The sequence below is a fragment of the Panthera pardus genome, unplaced genomic scaffold (genome assembly GCF_024362965.1).
Source record: "Panthera pardus isolate Hobbes unplaced genomic scaffold, ASM2436296v1 HiC_scaffold_5, whole genome shotgun sequence".
Lineage (NCBI taxonomy): Eukaryota > Metazoa > Chordata > Mammalia > Carnivora > Felidae > Panthera > Panthera pardus.
Genome location: NW_026526980.1, coordinates 5,067,121 through 5,083,459, shown reverse-complemented (window position 1 = coordinate 5,083,459; position 16,339 = coordinate 5,067,121). Strand labels below are relative to the sequence as shown.

General features: G+C 59.0%; 1 protein-coding gene across 1 annotated transcript in view; it reads left to right on the top strand.

Moving 5' to 3' along the window:
* LOC109278326 (uncharacterized) overlaps nt 1-16,339 on the top strand; it is a 131,096-nt gene that overhangs the window by 104,109 nt on the left and 10,648 nt on the right. The window contains 13 exon segments of the mRNA XM_053894285.1: nt 2,474-2,611; nt 3,906-4,068; nt 6,171-6,292; nt 6,908-7,048; nt 8,502-8,615; nt 8,712-8,816; nt 8,818-8,841; nt 9,388-9,549; nt 11,561-11,725; nt 14,398-14,566; nt 14,933-15,117; nt 15,343-15,435; nt 15,612-15,816. Coding sequence (XP_053750260.1) covers nt 2,474-2,611; nt 3,906-4,068; nt 6,171-6,292; nt 6,908-7,048; nt 8,502-8,615; nt 8,712-8,816; nt 8,818-8,841; nt 9,388-9,549; nt 11,561-11,725; nt 14,398-14,566; nt 14,933-15,117; nt 15,343-15,435; nt 15,612-15,816 — 1,786 coding nt within the window.

The window sequence follows — 16,339 nt, the reverse complement described above, 5'->3', positions numbered from 1 at the left end:
CCTCCCTCCGTTACCGTTACCATTACCTGTTTCCCTGTCAGCAAGTCTTCCCCAAATCAGAAGCTTCTGGAGGGCATACCCGGCCCAGGGCCCAGCACACAGTAGGTGCTCCGGGAAAGATGTTGACTGATGGAATGAGTGACCGGTTGTTACATTTGCTGACTGGTCACTTCGCCATCCTGCCAGCCACCCAGTTTTGTTAAGTGCCCTCCCTACCCGGGGCTCAGCCGCCTCTGTTTGCAGAGCCCCTACCGTGTGCCAGGCCCCGTCCTGGTGCGCTCACATGATGTCAGTGCTCCCCAAGCTTCGTTGCAGCTGTACGATCCATCAGGGAACCTCTTGTTCCCCCGACCCCAGTCTTTGTTTTGTATACTTTCCAATCTATAGAAAAGTTACTGTGGGACAGTGAACATTCCCCAGTTGTTAATATCCTGCCAAAACTTTCTGTTTATACTTACGTGTTATATATATTTGTATATTCACACACATGCATACATTTTCTTCTGTGCAATTAAGAGATGCTACAGACATGTTTCTGGACACATCATACCTCTTTACTTCTAAATACTTCAGTGAGTGTTTCCTATTAAAAGTCTATTTTCTTGTATAACACAGTGTAAGTACAAAACTCAGGAAATTTAACATGATGTAGTAATATTATGATTTAATATGTAGTCTGTAATAAAATTTCCTAGTTACTCCAGTAATGTTCTTTCAAGCTGGGTTTTTAAAAAATTTGTTTGTTTTTAGTTTCTTTTAAATCTAGGACCTTCTGCAGGATCACCAGGGGTGCTTAGTTGTTCTTTTTGATTTCTTAATCTGGAACAGAGGTCTGCAGACCTTAGGAGCCAGATAGTAAATATTTTCGCCTTTAAACCCAATATGGTCTCTGTTGCAATGCTCAGTGCTGTCACTGTAACAAAAAAGCAGCCATGGACAATATGTAAATAAATGGGTGTGGCTGTGTTACAATAAAACTTTATTTACACAATCAAGTGGTGAGCCAAATTTGGCCCAAAGTGGACACCTGATCTAGAAATTTTTCTCCTGCCCAGTACCTATTCCCCCCGCCAATATTTTTACTATTAACCTTTCCAGACACTGGAAAATGAAAGCAATTTTGTAGTGAACATCCACATACCCAGTGCCTAGATTCCCTTACTCCTGGTTCACTCCTCTTGCTTTATCAGATAGCTCCCCATCCAGCTGAGTTTTTGACACATTTCAAAGTAAGTTGCAGAGGTTGATACACTTTCCCCTAAGCAGGAAAAGCCTTGCACTGACAGTTGTGAAGTTTCCAGGCAGTTATTTTGCAAAACTTCTCCGTCGGGATTTGTCAGATTCTTTGTTCAAGATGAGATCTGGGTTGAATGTTTTGACAGGGTACTGCTAATCCGCAGAGCTCTTCAAAAATACCAGTTTGGGGGCACCTGGGTAGCTCAGTCATTTGAGCATCCAACTCTTCGTTTCAGCTCAGGTCATGATCCTGGGGTCATGGCATCAGGCCCCACATCGGGCTCTGCACTGAATGTGGAGCCTGCTTAGGATTCTCTCTCTCTGTCTGCCCTCCACCCCTGCTTGCAAGCAGGCTTTCTCTCTCTTGCTCTCTCTCTGTGTCTCTCTCAAAGAAAATACATTTTAAAATACCAGTCTTTCCACCCTGTTCCCAGAGGTTCTGTTTTTACAAGTGGCAGGTAGGAACCCAGAATCTCTATCTGTGGCTAATGCCCTAAGTGATTCTGTGGTGTAGCCAGTCTGGAAGATGGCACATTATTTCATACGCTTTTTGCAGCACATTAATAAAAAGTCTCATCATCCCGGTTATTATCTCTGGCTAGAAAGCAGAGACTCGAGTGGTTAAGGAACTAGCCAGGGGTCATCCACCCCATGTGACAGCCGTGGAGCCAGAATGGGCATCTGCTGTCCCTGCCTGTGCCTAGTTCCCTGCGCTAGACTGCCCCCTGCTGTCCACAACACTAATGCAACCACAATTCTTGCCCGATGGCCCCGGGATAGTAGCTGCCTTCAAGTGCGTGTTACAGCTCGAAGGGCTTGGAGAGGTGGTTGTCATGGGCACACCTGGTAGCCTCGGCTGGGGCTCAGGACCCTCATCTCCTCAGACTTCGTCCAGCCCAGGAAGCTGCAGGTGTCTTGGGCCCAACCCTACAGCCTGGAGCCGGGATCCACCTGAACGTTCCATCAGAAACCAATGGGGCAGGCACCTGGGTGGCTCAGTGGTTTGGCGTCCAGCTTTGGCTCAGGTCACGTTCTCACAGTTGGTGGGTTCAGGTCCTGCGTTAGGCTCTGTGCGGACAGCTCGGAGCCTGGAGCCTGCTTTGGCTTCTGGGTCTCCCTCTCTCCCTGCCCCTTTCCCACTCATGGTCTGTCTCTCAAAAATACATATTAAAAAAAATTAAAAAAAAAAAATAAAGGAAACTAATGAGGAAATCTCTCCCCTGCTTCTCTGACCCAGCTACAGTATTCCGAGCATGAGGCCGAGAGCGCGATTTTCGTGGCGGTAGAAGAGCATCATTTCCACGTGGGCACCAGGGTGGTGACTGCGAAGGCCAGTGTCACCAACATCATCAGGCTGGAACAGACCTTCCCCCAGGTGCATGGAGGGCAGCCGGGGCCGGCTGGGGAGGCTCTTGGGGCGGCCCTTCGAGAAAAGAGGAATTGTCACGGGCTGTGAAGTAGGCGAGACTCGCTAGAATGGATCGGCAGCTGGTCTCTGTGTCTGTCCCTTCCTCCCTGCCTCCTTCCCTTGCATGTTATTTATTGAGCCCCTACTAGGGTCCAGGACAGGCAGGTCCTAGAAGCAGAGGACATCGCCTGGAATAGGATTGGTGGATCCTTCCTCTCATCCCGTGTCCATCCGGTGGGGCGATTGACCCCCCCAAAATTGCATTAATAAGTAAGAAAATACTCCAGATGGTGATACATACTATAGAGAAAAGAAAAATGGGGTGATAGCGGGGGAGCTCTTTAGGGGGCCAGGAAACCCTCACAAAGAAGCTGACATTTGAGCTAGCCCCAGATGACCAGCAAGTGTTGGCCGTCTGAAAAGCTGGTGGAAAGGCCTTCCAGGCAGAGGGAAGAGCACATACAAAGGTCCTGGGGGCAGGAATGAGTTGGGATGTTTGAGGAGTGGCCACCGGGCTGGAGCAGAGTGGGGGAGTATCGATGTGGTAGGAGGTCGTAGGGGTCCGACCGTGTAGGCTCCTGGCAAGCCTCAGGGAGGAGTTTGGATTTAGTTCTCTGTGAAATTGGAAGCCTTTGAGGATGTGGTCCAAGCGATGATTTCAGACCCTTCTGGCTGCTGCGTGGGGAGGGACCTACAGGGGGCAGCAGAGACAGCAGGGAGGAAGCGGCTGTCCTCCGCAGGGCAGGGAGTAACGGGGGTCTTGCATCAGGGTGGGGCAATTAACTTCCTCCCCCGATGCTCAGCACTGGGTCTGGAACATGATGCCTGCTCACTGAGTGTTTGAGGAACCCTTGCTGCAAACCACAGCAGCTCCCACGTGGCAGTGCCCGCAGGTCAGCCCCGGGCTGGCAGAGGTTGGCCTTGGGACTCTCATCCCGTCTCATAGACGGGGAAACTGAAGCTCAGAGAAGTTAGGGGACTGACCCTGGGCCACACAGCTTGGAAGGGGAGCTGAGAGGTGGTGTCCTTTTTACGGGGCCATGCGGCGTCTTGTGTCGTGTTCCACTCCTCCACCGCGTTGTCTGCCCATCCCCCGGGAGCCTTTGGCTTTCTCGCTTCCTGATGTCTCTGGCAGCCCCGTGTACTGTTCATGCCCCGTGAGTGTTCCTTGTCTTTCTTCTTCCGAAAGTGCTTCTTTTCTACCCCAAGCAGCAACGCGGACCAGGTTGTCCAGTGACCCGGTGCTGTCTTTCTCTTCCAGTTCAGCACCCTTCCTGGGGAGCTGGTCCTGCAGACCTCGTACGAGAGAGCCCGTGGGACCCGCACCCTGCACCAGACACTTCTGTGGGATGACCAGGTGGTGACCCTCCACGGGAGCCTCTCTGGGTCCTTCCCCAGGCCCCCAGGGAACCTCAGCCTCCAGGGTGAGTGTCTGAGAGGCCGCTGACGGGGGTGGCCGGTTCTCTCACTCCACGAACCATCTTCGAATGCTTGCTCGACCCAGATGCTGTTCCAGGCACTGGGGGATCCGCCTGGAAATAAGATGGCCCAGGTCCTTGCCCGCAGGGAGAGAGGCAGTGTGCAGGGATGCGAATGTGAGGAAAAGCCTATCAGAGTGTGAGAGCGGGAAGGGTTTGATTAGGGGGTGTGGGGTTCCTGTGGGTGGGGCGGCCTAGGAAGGCCTGTGTGACGAGGTAATGTCCAAGCTGAGCCCTGAATGATGAGAAGGAGCTGGCTGTGGTGAAGATCTGAGGAGGGGCATCGAGAGGAAAAGGAAAAGCATGTGCAAAGGCCCTGAGGTGGGAATAAGACTGGAGTGCTAGAGCAACAGCAGCGAGGCCAGAGTGGCCCAAGTGCACTGAAGGGGGAGCGAGCGGTGCAGACAGGCGGGCGGCCCCAGGGACCCCAGCCACGCAGGGTCCCAGCCCCGAGCCCGGAGTTACGGTTCCCCTGAGTGTGATAAGACAGGACGTGTGGAAGGTGGGGCAGCCCCGAGCATTCCCAGGGGGTTCAGAGCTGAGGCTGAGAGTTGGCAGGGGAGGTAAGTGCTGTCCCACAGAAGCCCCAGTGACGGCACCTGCATCCCCCGAGGTCCTCCAGCAAACAGCCCCCTGGAAGGGACTGTGAGGTCACACAGGCTGTCAGTTTACACAGAGCAGAGCCTGACCTGCAGGCCTGCGACACAATGCAGACCCCGGTCCCGGGGCCACCACCTGCTGGGTGGTCTGATGGAATTTCCCCAGGGTCACAGTTGCCACACGTGTGCCCTGCAGGGCAGAAGAAATGCATAGATCCTCAATAAGCTGAGGCAGTGTGCGTGTGTGTGTGTGTGTGTGTGTGTGCGCGCGTGCAGAGGGTGTGTGGGTGCGTGCAGGGGGTGTGTGGTTGGGCTGGGCAGCCTGAGGACCCTGCTCTGTGGGTATAGAGCATGGGAGTCAGGGGGTCAGAGTGTGGGAAGAAGGAGGGTTAGGGCTCTGAGTGCGGGGCCCATGAACGTGGTCGGCGTTCTCTAGACTAATGACCTGGTGGCTCCTTAAGAAGCACCTAGTGGCACTGTCTCCGGGCACAGCTCCCAGGAGCCTGTGTAGGAACAGCTGGCACCCTTCCAGAGAGTTCAGAGGGCCACTGTCTCCCGTGGAGTCTCAGGTGACTCTTGCTCATGGGTCTGAGAAGACAGGGCCAACCGGTGGCCTCACAAGATGGGGTCAAGTGTTGCAAGAGGTCCGGGCAGCTAGACTTAGCCTAGGGTGTGAAGGAAGAAAGTCTAGGGCAGGGAGACTGCCCAGTGTGAGGTCTCAGCTATGGAGATGCCTCCATGTCTCACCCTAGAACAGAATGTGAGTAGAGGCCAGCTGACCGTGGGCCGGGTGGGTGCGGGGCATTCAAAAGGGGCACAGGTCACCCCTGAGTGTGAGGAATGTTGGGTGGCAGGTGGCCCAGGCAGCCTTTGGTGAGTGACAACCATCCCCAAACTCACTGGTTTCTACCAGAAAGCATCAGGTTGGGCACAGGCTGCTGCTGACCTGGGCTGGGCTCTCCAACTCTCTCGGGGGGCTGGCTCCCGGCAGATCGAGGACCGCCTCGGCTGGGAGACCCAGGTGCTGCCTATGTGCGGTCACCGTCCAGCAGGCCAGCCTGGGTTCCCTCTTGTGGTGCCTGGGCAGGTTCCCAGGGAGCGAGTGGGAGCTGAGGCCTCTCGAAGCTTGGGCTGGGATGTGGCAGCATCCCCTTCCCCAACTCCTATTAATAAGTCTCAAGGCCCAGGTTCGAGGGCTCCACCTCTTGATGCAGGAGGTGCTGAGTCTCCCTGCAAAGCGGGGAGGGGAGATTTGGGGCTCTCACAGGGACAGGGGGCGTGGGGGGCGGGTGCGTTGAGTGGTGGGTGACCCAGTGAAGGTGTAGCTTCTGAATTTTGTGTGGATTACCTGAGCACGTGGCCCCCAAGTGGCCACCTTGCCCGAGGTGGTCGCTGTGTCTGCTGAGATCCCCCTGGGCCCTCTCCGCCCCTCCCTGTGCCCCCACCCAGTGGAGCTCACGCACCAGCTGCCCCTCTCCCTGCCGCGACACTGCAGTCTCAGCCTGTCCTCCGAGCATTCACGACGTGGACGCCGGGACCACCTGGCCGTGGGCTGGGATGGCAAGGACCAGGTGGGTATCTGGGTTGGAAGGAGACCCCCGGGAACTCTACCAGGCCTGTAGGCTGAGCAGGACCCTCGGGGCCCAGGCCTGCCCAAGGAGCCTTACTCGGGCCAACCCAGCTGGTTCCAGGCCCCAAGAGACCATGGGAAAGGCACGGGGTGGGGAGTGGAACCTGGGTTCCAGCCACACCTGAGCGACAACAGGGAAACCAGTGGTGAATGCACAGGGAAGGCTTATCATGTGCTGGGCACGGCAGCCCCACGTTCCAATGGTGACACTGAACCTCAAGGAGGTATAGTGACTTGTCCGGAGTCACGGAGCTAGTGGAAGTCAGGGCTGCGATTCTAACTCCTTGATGCCCTTGGCCCGTGTCCTCCGTCCTCTGCCCCATCTCTGTCCTCACTGTCCCTGCCTGCTCCTCCCCGGGCCTCAACTTTGTCCTCTGCAAAACGGGCTGAATCTCTCCAAGGGCACCCCCCCCACCCCCCCCGCAGTCCTGGGAGTTTTGTGCTCAGAGCCAGCCGCTCTCATGCCCTTTGACCTTGGAGAAGGTTGTCTGTACAGGGTGGGGAGGGGGACGCCCTTGTGGGCGAGGCCTCGGGCTCAGCCTGTCCCCCTCCCCAGGTGGTGGTCTCCTCCTCTCTGCAGTTGGGGAGGGACAAGCTGGCCGCCCGCCTGGCCCTGGCTCAGCCCTTCAACCTCTCCTGGTCGTGCATGGAGGCCAGCGGCCTTGCTGAGAGAAGGGGTGGCAAGGAGAGCTGGCAGGTGAGTGGGGAGCATCCGAGGTGCCTGTCATGTGGTCTTGGGGGTTGGCGAGCTGCATGGCTGAGCTGGGGGGGGGGGTGGGCAGGGGGAGAAGGTTCTGCCTGTCTACCGGTGTGAAGGACTCCTCCAGAATCACAGATTCCTGAAATTTGGGACCCTGAGAGGTCCTTTGGTCATTCATTCCTTTATCAGTACTTTATTAAACACCTACTACATGCCAGGTAGTGTGTGAGACCTACAGTGCTGCATTTAAAGAGCTTACAAGCGTGTCTGACTCATCATTTATATGCTTGCTTGTTTAGTCAGAAACTGCAGGGGGCTATGGGCAGGGCAGCTCGACTCCTCAACCAGCTGGGTGGCCTTGGGCAGCTCATGGACCCTCTCTGAGCCTCAGTTGTTTTAGCTGTGAAACGGAAAACAGTAGACCAGTGTGTGTAGACAGTAGACAGCGTGTTCCAGGCCGAAGACCCTGTCTAAAATTCAAACAAATGAATGAGGAAAAATTAAGAGTTGTGATAAGCACTCTGAAGAAAGCAGAGAGGAGGCTGAGATAGAGACTAATTAGATGGGGTGGTCAGTGAGGGCCTCCTGGAGGAAGTGGTTTGTCAGCTGAGGACTCACAAGTGAGAGGGAGCCGTCTTGTGGCAAACTGGAGGAATAGCATTTTGGGTATAGAGGGGGGATAGCAAGTGCAAAGGTCCTGAGGTGGGAACAGGCTGGGGTGCTTCGGAAAGGGCCAGAGGCAATTGGGCTGGAACAGAGTAAGTGATAGGACAGGTGCCGGGAGATAGCAGCTGAGGACCCCTGCCTTGGGCGGCCTCTGCTGCCATAACAAAACACTGCAGGCTAGATAGTGCCTGTCTCTTAAAACAAAAATTTACGTCTCCCACTTTCAGAGGCTAGAAGTCCACGATCAAGGGGCCAGCTTGGTCAGGTCCCGGTGAGACCTCTCTTGCTGGCTTGCAGCCTTCCGTGTCCTCACGTGCCAGGGAGAGAGCTCTCTGGAGTCTGTGGTTACAGGAGCGCTGGTTCCACCATGAGACCCGCCTCACGACCTCCCGTCAGCCCCGCTTCCTCCTGCCATCACAGGGGGACGAGGGCTTCAGTGGGAAGATTAGGGGAGCGGGGCGCACACTGAGTCCAGAGCAGCCCCAGAGGCCCTGAGTCAGGGGGCTCCGATTTCCTTCTGGAAAGGGCAAGTCTGGGTGTTGGCAATGAGGTGTCTTCCATTGAAATACTTGCAGCTTCCTCGTCTGAGCGTGGCTCTGAGCTCTTGCAGCCGGGGCAGGATGGGGGGGGGGGGCAGGACTTTGTCTCTAGTTCCCTGCTTCTTCCCCTAGAGTGGTGGGCAGGGGGCCACCCTCCCTCTCCCCGCCCCCCGCCCCTGCAGCACACACACACAGAACATCCTCTTCCCCTTCCCACCCCCCTCACCGGCCTCCATCTGATGCAGGTGCAGCTGGCCTTGGACAGAGGGCAGCCCGTGACCTTGCACCTCACCTGGGCTGACAGGTCCTCGGGGTACGATACCATCTGGGACGGCTGCCTGGCTGCCTCCCCGGGGCAGGTAGGCCTTGGTGGGACTGCCACGTCGAGCGCGGGCCTTTCCCTGACTCTGGGCCCCTGTGCTGGCCCTGAGTCACATACTCCATCCTCTTGTCAGTTCCGGGCCACCTGGGGCCTGGGCACCCTCAGGGCCTGTGGGGCCTTGACACAGACCACGGCCGTGTTCAGCGAGCAGCTCAACCTGTCCTGGGACCGACGCCGGGGTGCAGCAGAACCTGACCTATGAGGTGAGGCCTAGAAAGCCGGGTCCCAGGCAGGTACCCACAGGGCGGCCCCATCTGCTATAGAAAGTGCCTGGCTCTGAAGCCATGTGGTCCTGGGTGCCAGGGCCAGCTGTGCTGTGGGACCATGAGTACCCATGTCTCCACAGGGAGCCTTGGTGTTCCCAGCTGGAAAGTGGGTGCAGTAGTCCTTCCCTGACTGGGGTATAGTGACAGCTCTGGGAGGTGAGGAAAGCAAGGCACCCAGCATGAGGTGAGCCCTCGGGGCAGACACCAGGCCGTGGAGAAATGGGGACACCCGGCCCTGGAAGCCCACCGTGCTCCTTCTGGGGTCTCGCACCCGCGTCTGGCACCCCTAGGCCCAGCTCCCTTGGTGCCTCCAGCAGCCCTCCTGCCCAGAGTATACATGGCTGCTGTGGCTGACCGGGGCCATCATAGCGGGACTCAGGGCACCTGCTCCCTTCTTGTCAGGGTCTCCCGTCTGCAGCCGGCCGGGGCCTTTCCCTCCTCTACTGGGATGAGCCCCTGCCTCACCGGGCCCTGTCATTCCAGAGGCACTGGCCGTCCCAGCCAGACCAGATCCATGCGGGCGTCGTGCTAGAGCACATCTTCACTGCCTCCTGCGCCACCCAGAGCTTCCGGGGAGAAGTGGAGACCGACTACAGCCACTGGCTACACCATTCCCTGCACCTGGGGCTCTGTGACCTGCCCAGGGTGAGTCCGTCCCAGGGAAGGGGCCCAGGGACCCATGGAGGGAGGGTGAGGAGAGAGGACAGCATCTGCAGAGTGCGGGGGTGTGTGTGAGGGTGCTGGGTGCCAGCGTCACCGCTGTGCCATTTGTCGGCCGGTTGACCACAGGCAGGGTCCATACTTTGAATGTTCGGTGATTCACCTGGGGAACAGGAGAAGTACTAGGTTCCGGTGTGTAGGGTGACTGTGAGGTTTAAGACGTGACACAGGAAGAGGGTTTACACGTAAATGAAAGCTACGCTTAGTCTCATCGTTGTTAGAGGTAGGGTGCTGGGGCCCCTTTCTCCCAACATTCTGCCTGAGTTTGTTAGCTGGTTGATTGGTCCTTCCTCCCATCCACCTACCACCCTCCCATCCAGCCACCCACCTCTTCACCCACCCTGCTGTCCGTCCGTCGTCCATACCGTCCACTCAGCCACCTACCCACTCAGCCACCTACCCAACCACCCAGCCGTCTACCTACCCACCTACTCACCTACCCTCCTGTCCGTCCATCCGTACATCCATCCTTCCATCCACGCGCCCAGCCACCCACTCACCTACCCTCCTATCCATCCCTCCATCCCTCCATTCCTGCACCCACCCATCCACCCACCCACTCCTGTCCATCCGTCCGTCCATCCACCCACCCACCCACCTACCCACCCACCTACCCTCCTGTCTGTCCATCCGTCTACTCACTCACCCACCTACCCTCCTGTCCATCCGTCTGTCCGTCCATCCATCCATCCACCCACCCACCCACCCCCCTACTCACCTACCCTCCTGTCCGTACCGTCCATCCACCCACCCACTCACCCACCCATCTACCCTCCTGTCCGTCCATCTGTCCATCCACCCTCCCTCACACCCATCTCCTCACCTACCCTCCTGTCCGTCCGTCCATCCATCCATCCATCCATCCATCCATCTTCTCATCCATCCCAGGGTCAGGCTTTTTCATAACTGGCCAAATAGCAACATTTTAGCTTTTCAAGCCATATGGTCTCTGTTACAGTTACTTAACTTTGCTGTCATAAATACGTGTAAACAAAAGAGCTCATTCTCTGCCCGTGTCTGGGGATGCGGGCCTGGTGGGGTACACTCTGGGCTGCAGAGTGGGGCCCACGTCTCCCCACTGCTGGGCCCAAGACCAAGAAAAGGGGGTTTAGATGAAGTCAGGGGGAGCAGGAACTAGGTCAGCTCAGTTGTCCAGTGACACAGACCTCCTGCTCAGCTGAGGGGTGACAGGGATTCTGGGAACAGCTTCTCCTCAGGGCAGAGTAGGGGTGGGGATGTGCTGGTAATCTGAAAAAGAGGTTTCCGAAATGTGCCGGTGACTCGCCGGGCAGGCCAAATTTGGCCCTTGAGCCAGTTTCCCAACCCCACTCATCCATTCATTCAGAGAGCATTGTGGGGTTCACTTACTCAAAGCCCTGTTCTAGGTACAGGGACAAGGATGGTGAAAGGGGCAGACCGGATGCCCTACCCGCTGGAGCTCACATGCCCCTGGGTGGAAAAAGTTAAACAAGAGGCATGATAAGTACTCAGGCATGATGAACGCTCTGAAGGAAGGAAGCAGGGAGAGAGGACACGGGATTGCAGAGGGGCCTCATTGACAAGCAAACTCTGTACAGGGAACAGCTAGTGCAAAGGCCCTGTGGCCAGATATGCTTAGGGTATTTGAGGAACATGGGGCAGCCCTTAGCAAGGAGGTGAGGTTAAGAAGATAATGCTGACCCATGGGTCAGGCCCAGGAGACCAGCTTTTCTTCTCAGGACAGTGGGAAGGCAGAGAGTTGTGAGCAAGGGGGTAGTGACTGATTTGCATTTTTATAGGGAGGTCTGGCTGTCAAGTGGAGGAGGGACTGGGGGCTGGCGCTGAACTGGGAAGGGAGACCCAATAGGCTACTGCGACAGATGACCAGGGCTTGGTGGGGAGAGGAGACTGCTGCCCTTGTGCCCCCCGACCGCTAACACCCACCCTCTCGTCCCAGGCTCTCTCGGTCTCTGGGGAGCACACCCTGGGCCACGGTGAGCTCCTGCTTCGTTCCCACTGTCGGCTGGGCCTTGCCCCGGACCCAGGCCATGGCCTACACCTCAGCCTGACCCTGCGCAACCACAGCAGGCCTCGGACACCAGACTTCTCCGGGGAGCTGGAGGTGGGTGGCCAGGTCAGGGCTGGCCGGCCCCGGGTGGGGGGGGGGGGTGCTCTTTATCCCTTGCTGGCTGGCGAGGCCACCACCGCCCCGATGGCCCTGCCACTTAGTGGCCATTATCGGAACTGCAGGCTGACACCCTGGTGGGGACCAGAGCTTCGCTGGGGGGTGGGACCCTCCAGCCTGTCCCCAGCCCTGGGACAAAGCGGCTCCTCCCTTGCCCCGGGATGTGGCCCTCGCTATAACTCAGAGGCATTGGCTGGACTGTCTGGGTTTGAATCCCAGCCTAGCCCTTTCCTCACAACTTGCTCCCCGTCTGTGCCTCGGTTTCCCCCCTGTAAAGTAGAGAGTAGTAATTGCACCTACCCTGCCTCCCATGGGGTTAACGCTGCAAGGACTGGAAACGTTAATACGTGTAGATCACTTAGAGCAGCACCTGGAAGGAAGCAGTCGCTAAGTACCAGCCATTGTTACATCGGCCCAGCGTCCTTGCCCTCCTTCGGCCAGCGACGCGGGAAGGGAGGAAGGAGCGGAGGTGTGGCCGATGCCCGCTGTGCCCCCACAGGCTGAGCGGTCTCGGGAGGGGACCTCTCTGAGCCCTGTCTCTTCGTCTGTAAGCGGGGAGCAGACACACGTCACAGGGTAGTTGGTCGGGTTGCGGGCACCCCCCTCCCTCTGCCCACTTAGCACAGGCACACAGTAGGTGCTCAGTCCCTGCTGCCAGCTGCCCGCCTCTGCGTCTCCCTGGCCGAGCGAACTCGACTTGGTGACCTTCCTTCTTCTGACCTCGTTGCCTCCTCTGCCCACCGGGAGCAAATCCCACCCTCTCTGCCGAGTGGGGTGCACAGTGTGCGCGCCCAGTAGGTGCTCGTGAGATGGGTGTTTCCTTCCGGCATCCGGAGCCGGACGAGGAAGGCATTTCTGCTCTGGAGCTCGCTCGGCCTCTGTGCCCACACACAGCCTCGCGGCTGGTTCAGGAGAGCTTTGCTTTCTGAGGTTGTCCGAGCTGACTCCTTGCTTCCCTGCTCCCCAGCCAGGCCCCTGGCTGCTCCCGTGTCTGTAATCCCGGTGCTCCAAGGCCTGCCTCTCACAGCTGGAGGTCGGGGAGTGAGCCACTCGCCCCATTTGGGGGTCCATGGGGTGGGTAGAGGCCTTTTCCAGCCTTGTGTGGTTCTCATGCCAACACGGAGGCCCCTGTGCAGAGGGGGGACAGATTGAGGACGTCGGGTACTCACCCCGGCAGCATCGGAGGGGCCCTCACCAGCCAGTGACAGCGACAGGGACAGTGGCAGGGTGGAGCTCGGCAGGAGGCCATCTGGGACAGAGGCCCCAACTACGGTCTGCAGATTTCCCGCCCCCCCTCCCAGCCCCCTCGTGCACTCTGAAACCTCGTCAGGATTCTGGGCCCTGCCCCATCTGCTTGGAATCCTCAGGGACAGATTCTCTGGAACCTGCCCATTAGTGAGCCCCTGATTCCTCGGCCTGCCCGACAGCTTACCCCCAGCTCGGTGACCGAACACAACAGAAATGGTTTCTCTCACGGTTCTAGAAGCTAGAAGTCTAAAATGAAGGCATCCATGAGGCCTTGCCCCCACCAGAAGCTCCGGGGAACTACCCCGCCTGGCCTCTTCCAGCTTCTGGAGGCTTCTGGCAGCTTCTGGCAATCCTTGGTATTCCTGCCTCACGGCTGGGTCACTCCAGGCTCTGTCTCTTCACATGGCTGTCTTCTCGGGACCTCAGTCGTTGGGTTCAGGGCCCGACTTAATGCAGTACAACCTAGTCTTACTTTAGCACATCTGCAGAGACCAGATTTCCAAATGATCGCACATCCACGGGGTGAGACTTTACACCCGTCTTTTTGAGGAACACGACTCAGCCAGGAACACACCTCCTGAACCCACATACACAGAGTAATTGCTGTTGCCACTAAGTTGAGAGAGCCCCCGTCCCACGTCATTTTACAGATTCTGACACTGAGGCACCACCCTCAGGGATGTGTGGCTTGCCGGAGGCAGGGTCTCGACTAGAACACAGGGCAGCCACGTCCAGGCCAGAGGTGCCTCCCCTCCTCCTAACCGGCCTCCCCCCTGTGGCTGTCCTCCTGGTCTGAGGGCCTCAGAGGCCTTGCCTGACGTTGCCACCCCCCCACCCCCCGCGCATTCAAAACTCACCTGTCCCGAATCCCCCTCCCTCAAGACTTGGTGTCTCCAAGGGTCGGGATACACGGTCAGTGACTTCATCCTGTGCCACGGGCTCCCCACAACGTCTCCTTGATCTTGTGGAGACACTTGCGTGGTTCTCAGGCAATTTTGGAAAACATGGCCTGCAGGTGGAAACACCCAGGAATGTCCAAAATGCCAAGCCCAGGGCCACCCGGGTCAGTTAGGGCAGCGTCTCTGGGGTGAGGCCTGGCACCGGGAATTTGTAAGCCTCGGGGATGGCGGGTGCCCCTGGCCTGTTAGGTCCCAGATGTGGGTTGAATAGGTACTTTCTGCACTCGGTAGGGATTGGGAACCTCGTGGGGGGAGGGGGGGGGAATGTACGTGGGGGTCCCAGTGTCCCTGGAGGTGTGGGGCAGGGGTGGCCACTGTCTCTGCCCTCCCTGGGCCCGGGGACGGCGAGAGCCAGGGGCCGGGGCCGGGCTGCACGCTGCTCTGTGACTTCCCACCCCCCAGATCCTCAGCCCCGAGGCTCAGCGGCTCGGCCTCCGGGGCCGGGTTTCCGCCCCGGCTTCTCGGTGTGTGGTCCAGCTGGAGGGAACCGTGGACGATGGCAACGCGAAAGCGAGGCTGTCGGTGTCCCGGGCCCGGGGCTGCCTCCAGGCCTCTGTGGCCCACGAGGAAGGTGAGTAGAGGCTGTGAGTGTCTGTCAGGTCGGCCCCCAAGAGCACAGAGATTGGGGTGTTGAGAGCTCAGGAGTCAAGGAAACCCTGTTAGGACTTTGTGGCACCCTCCCCCCCGGGAGGTGACGACGAGCTTTCTGCGGCCACCTGTATGACGTCAGGAGGGGCTGGGAGAAGGGTCCAGATGGGCAGGACCCAGGTGGGTAGGGGCTGGGGGATGAGAAAGAGACCAGGCCTCGGGAGGACCGGGAACTCTAGGGCCTGTGGGTGACGGAAAGCTCCAGAAGGCTGGGGGGAGGTGGAGTGGACAGTAGGGTGGCCGCCGGCTGAGTCCTGGGGAGCAACAGCAGGCCCCTTCCCGGCTCCAGGGAGCCGACAGGAGAGCGTGGTGCTGCGGGCGTGTGCCCACGGGCGGACGGCTGAGGCCGAGGTGCTGCTCCAGGACAGCGGGCGGCCCGTCCAGCCACTGGGACGCCTGACCCTGCAGGCTGCCAACCAGAGTGTCCGCCTGGAGGCGCACGGCTGCCCGGGGACCCTGCTGGGCCGCGTGGAGGTGAGACGGCCGGGCGGCGGGGGGCGTGAGGGATGCTGTTGTCTCTGGGGCAGAGGACACAGAGCCGCTGGACCCTGAAAGGGTCCAACAGTGCCGAGGACGTCGGAGGAGGCCCGTAGCGTGTGGATGCATCCTGGGGCCCCGTCACAGGCCCTGAGAACCTCCTACGCGCCCCTGTCCTGCGGAGCCCCCTGGAGCCCCCAGCCCGTCCCTCTGTGCCCGCAGTCTAGTGTGGCAGCTGTTGGGTCCCAAGTGCAAGCCCAGCTGGAGAAGAGGATGCGAGGCTTGGAAGCCTACGTGGAAACGTTCCGGCGCCTGGTGGGTAGACTGCTGGGGTGTCGGGGACACGGAGAACAGGAGGCTCCGTGCGGAGACAGCCCCCCTCTCCCCCCCGGCGCCCATCCCCTGCCCTCCGCTCACCAGACGTGAGAATCTCCTGGAGTGCTGCGTGCCCCAGACCCTTGCCCTGATCCTGCCCCAATTTCCCCACGCAGGTGCAGCCGGCGGGCCCCCTGGACGGTGTGGCGGGCCCCCTCCTGCAGTTGTCACGTGCGGGGCTGGGAGCCGTGCGGGCAGGTGGCCGGGCCGTGGCCGCCCTGTGGGGCCAGAGCCGGGCCCGGCAGGCGCTGACCCACCACTTGCCGCTCTACCTGGAGAGGCTGCAGGCGGGGCTGGAGCAGCTGCGGAAGGAGGTGGAACGTGAGTGCAGGAGGGGGGGCCTGACCCGGAGCCCTCCCGGCCTGCTCGGTCTCCGGGACCTGCAGCCTTCGCGTTCCCCGGGTGCGGCCTCTGTGCTGTAGGTCTCCATGCTAATAGCCCTTATGCCCGCTGCCTGAGTTCTTTCGGGGACCACTGCCCCCGTGTCTCCCGTCCCCGCTGATTTCTTTGGAATATGCAGCTTTGTTTCTAGCAGGCCCATGCCTGTATGCTTCCAGAGCCGGTTCCTGGTTCTGTGATAAACGCCCGCGGGGCTGTGTGGTTGAGGGTTCCTTCCTGGTTACTAAGCATCCGCTGCCCCGATCACCCTCCGGGTTGATGTGGGGAACCTCTGGCCCCTCCTCAGGGAGCCTCGGGGCTCACAGCCGGCCTTCTTTCCCACCCCGCTTACGTCTCTGCGTCAGAATCCCCACGGCCACCCCCGGGTTCGGTGGCTCGCTAGGCCTCAGTTCTCAGCATGTTGTTACGGCGAAAGCATGCAGAGCAAGATGGAGGAAGAGGTGCA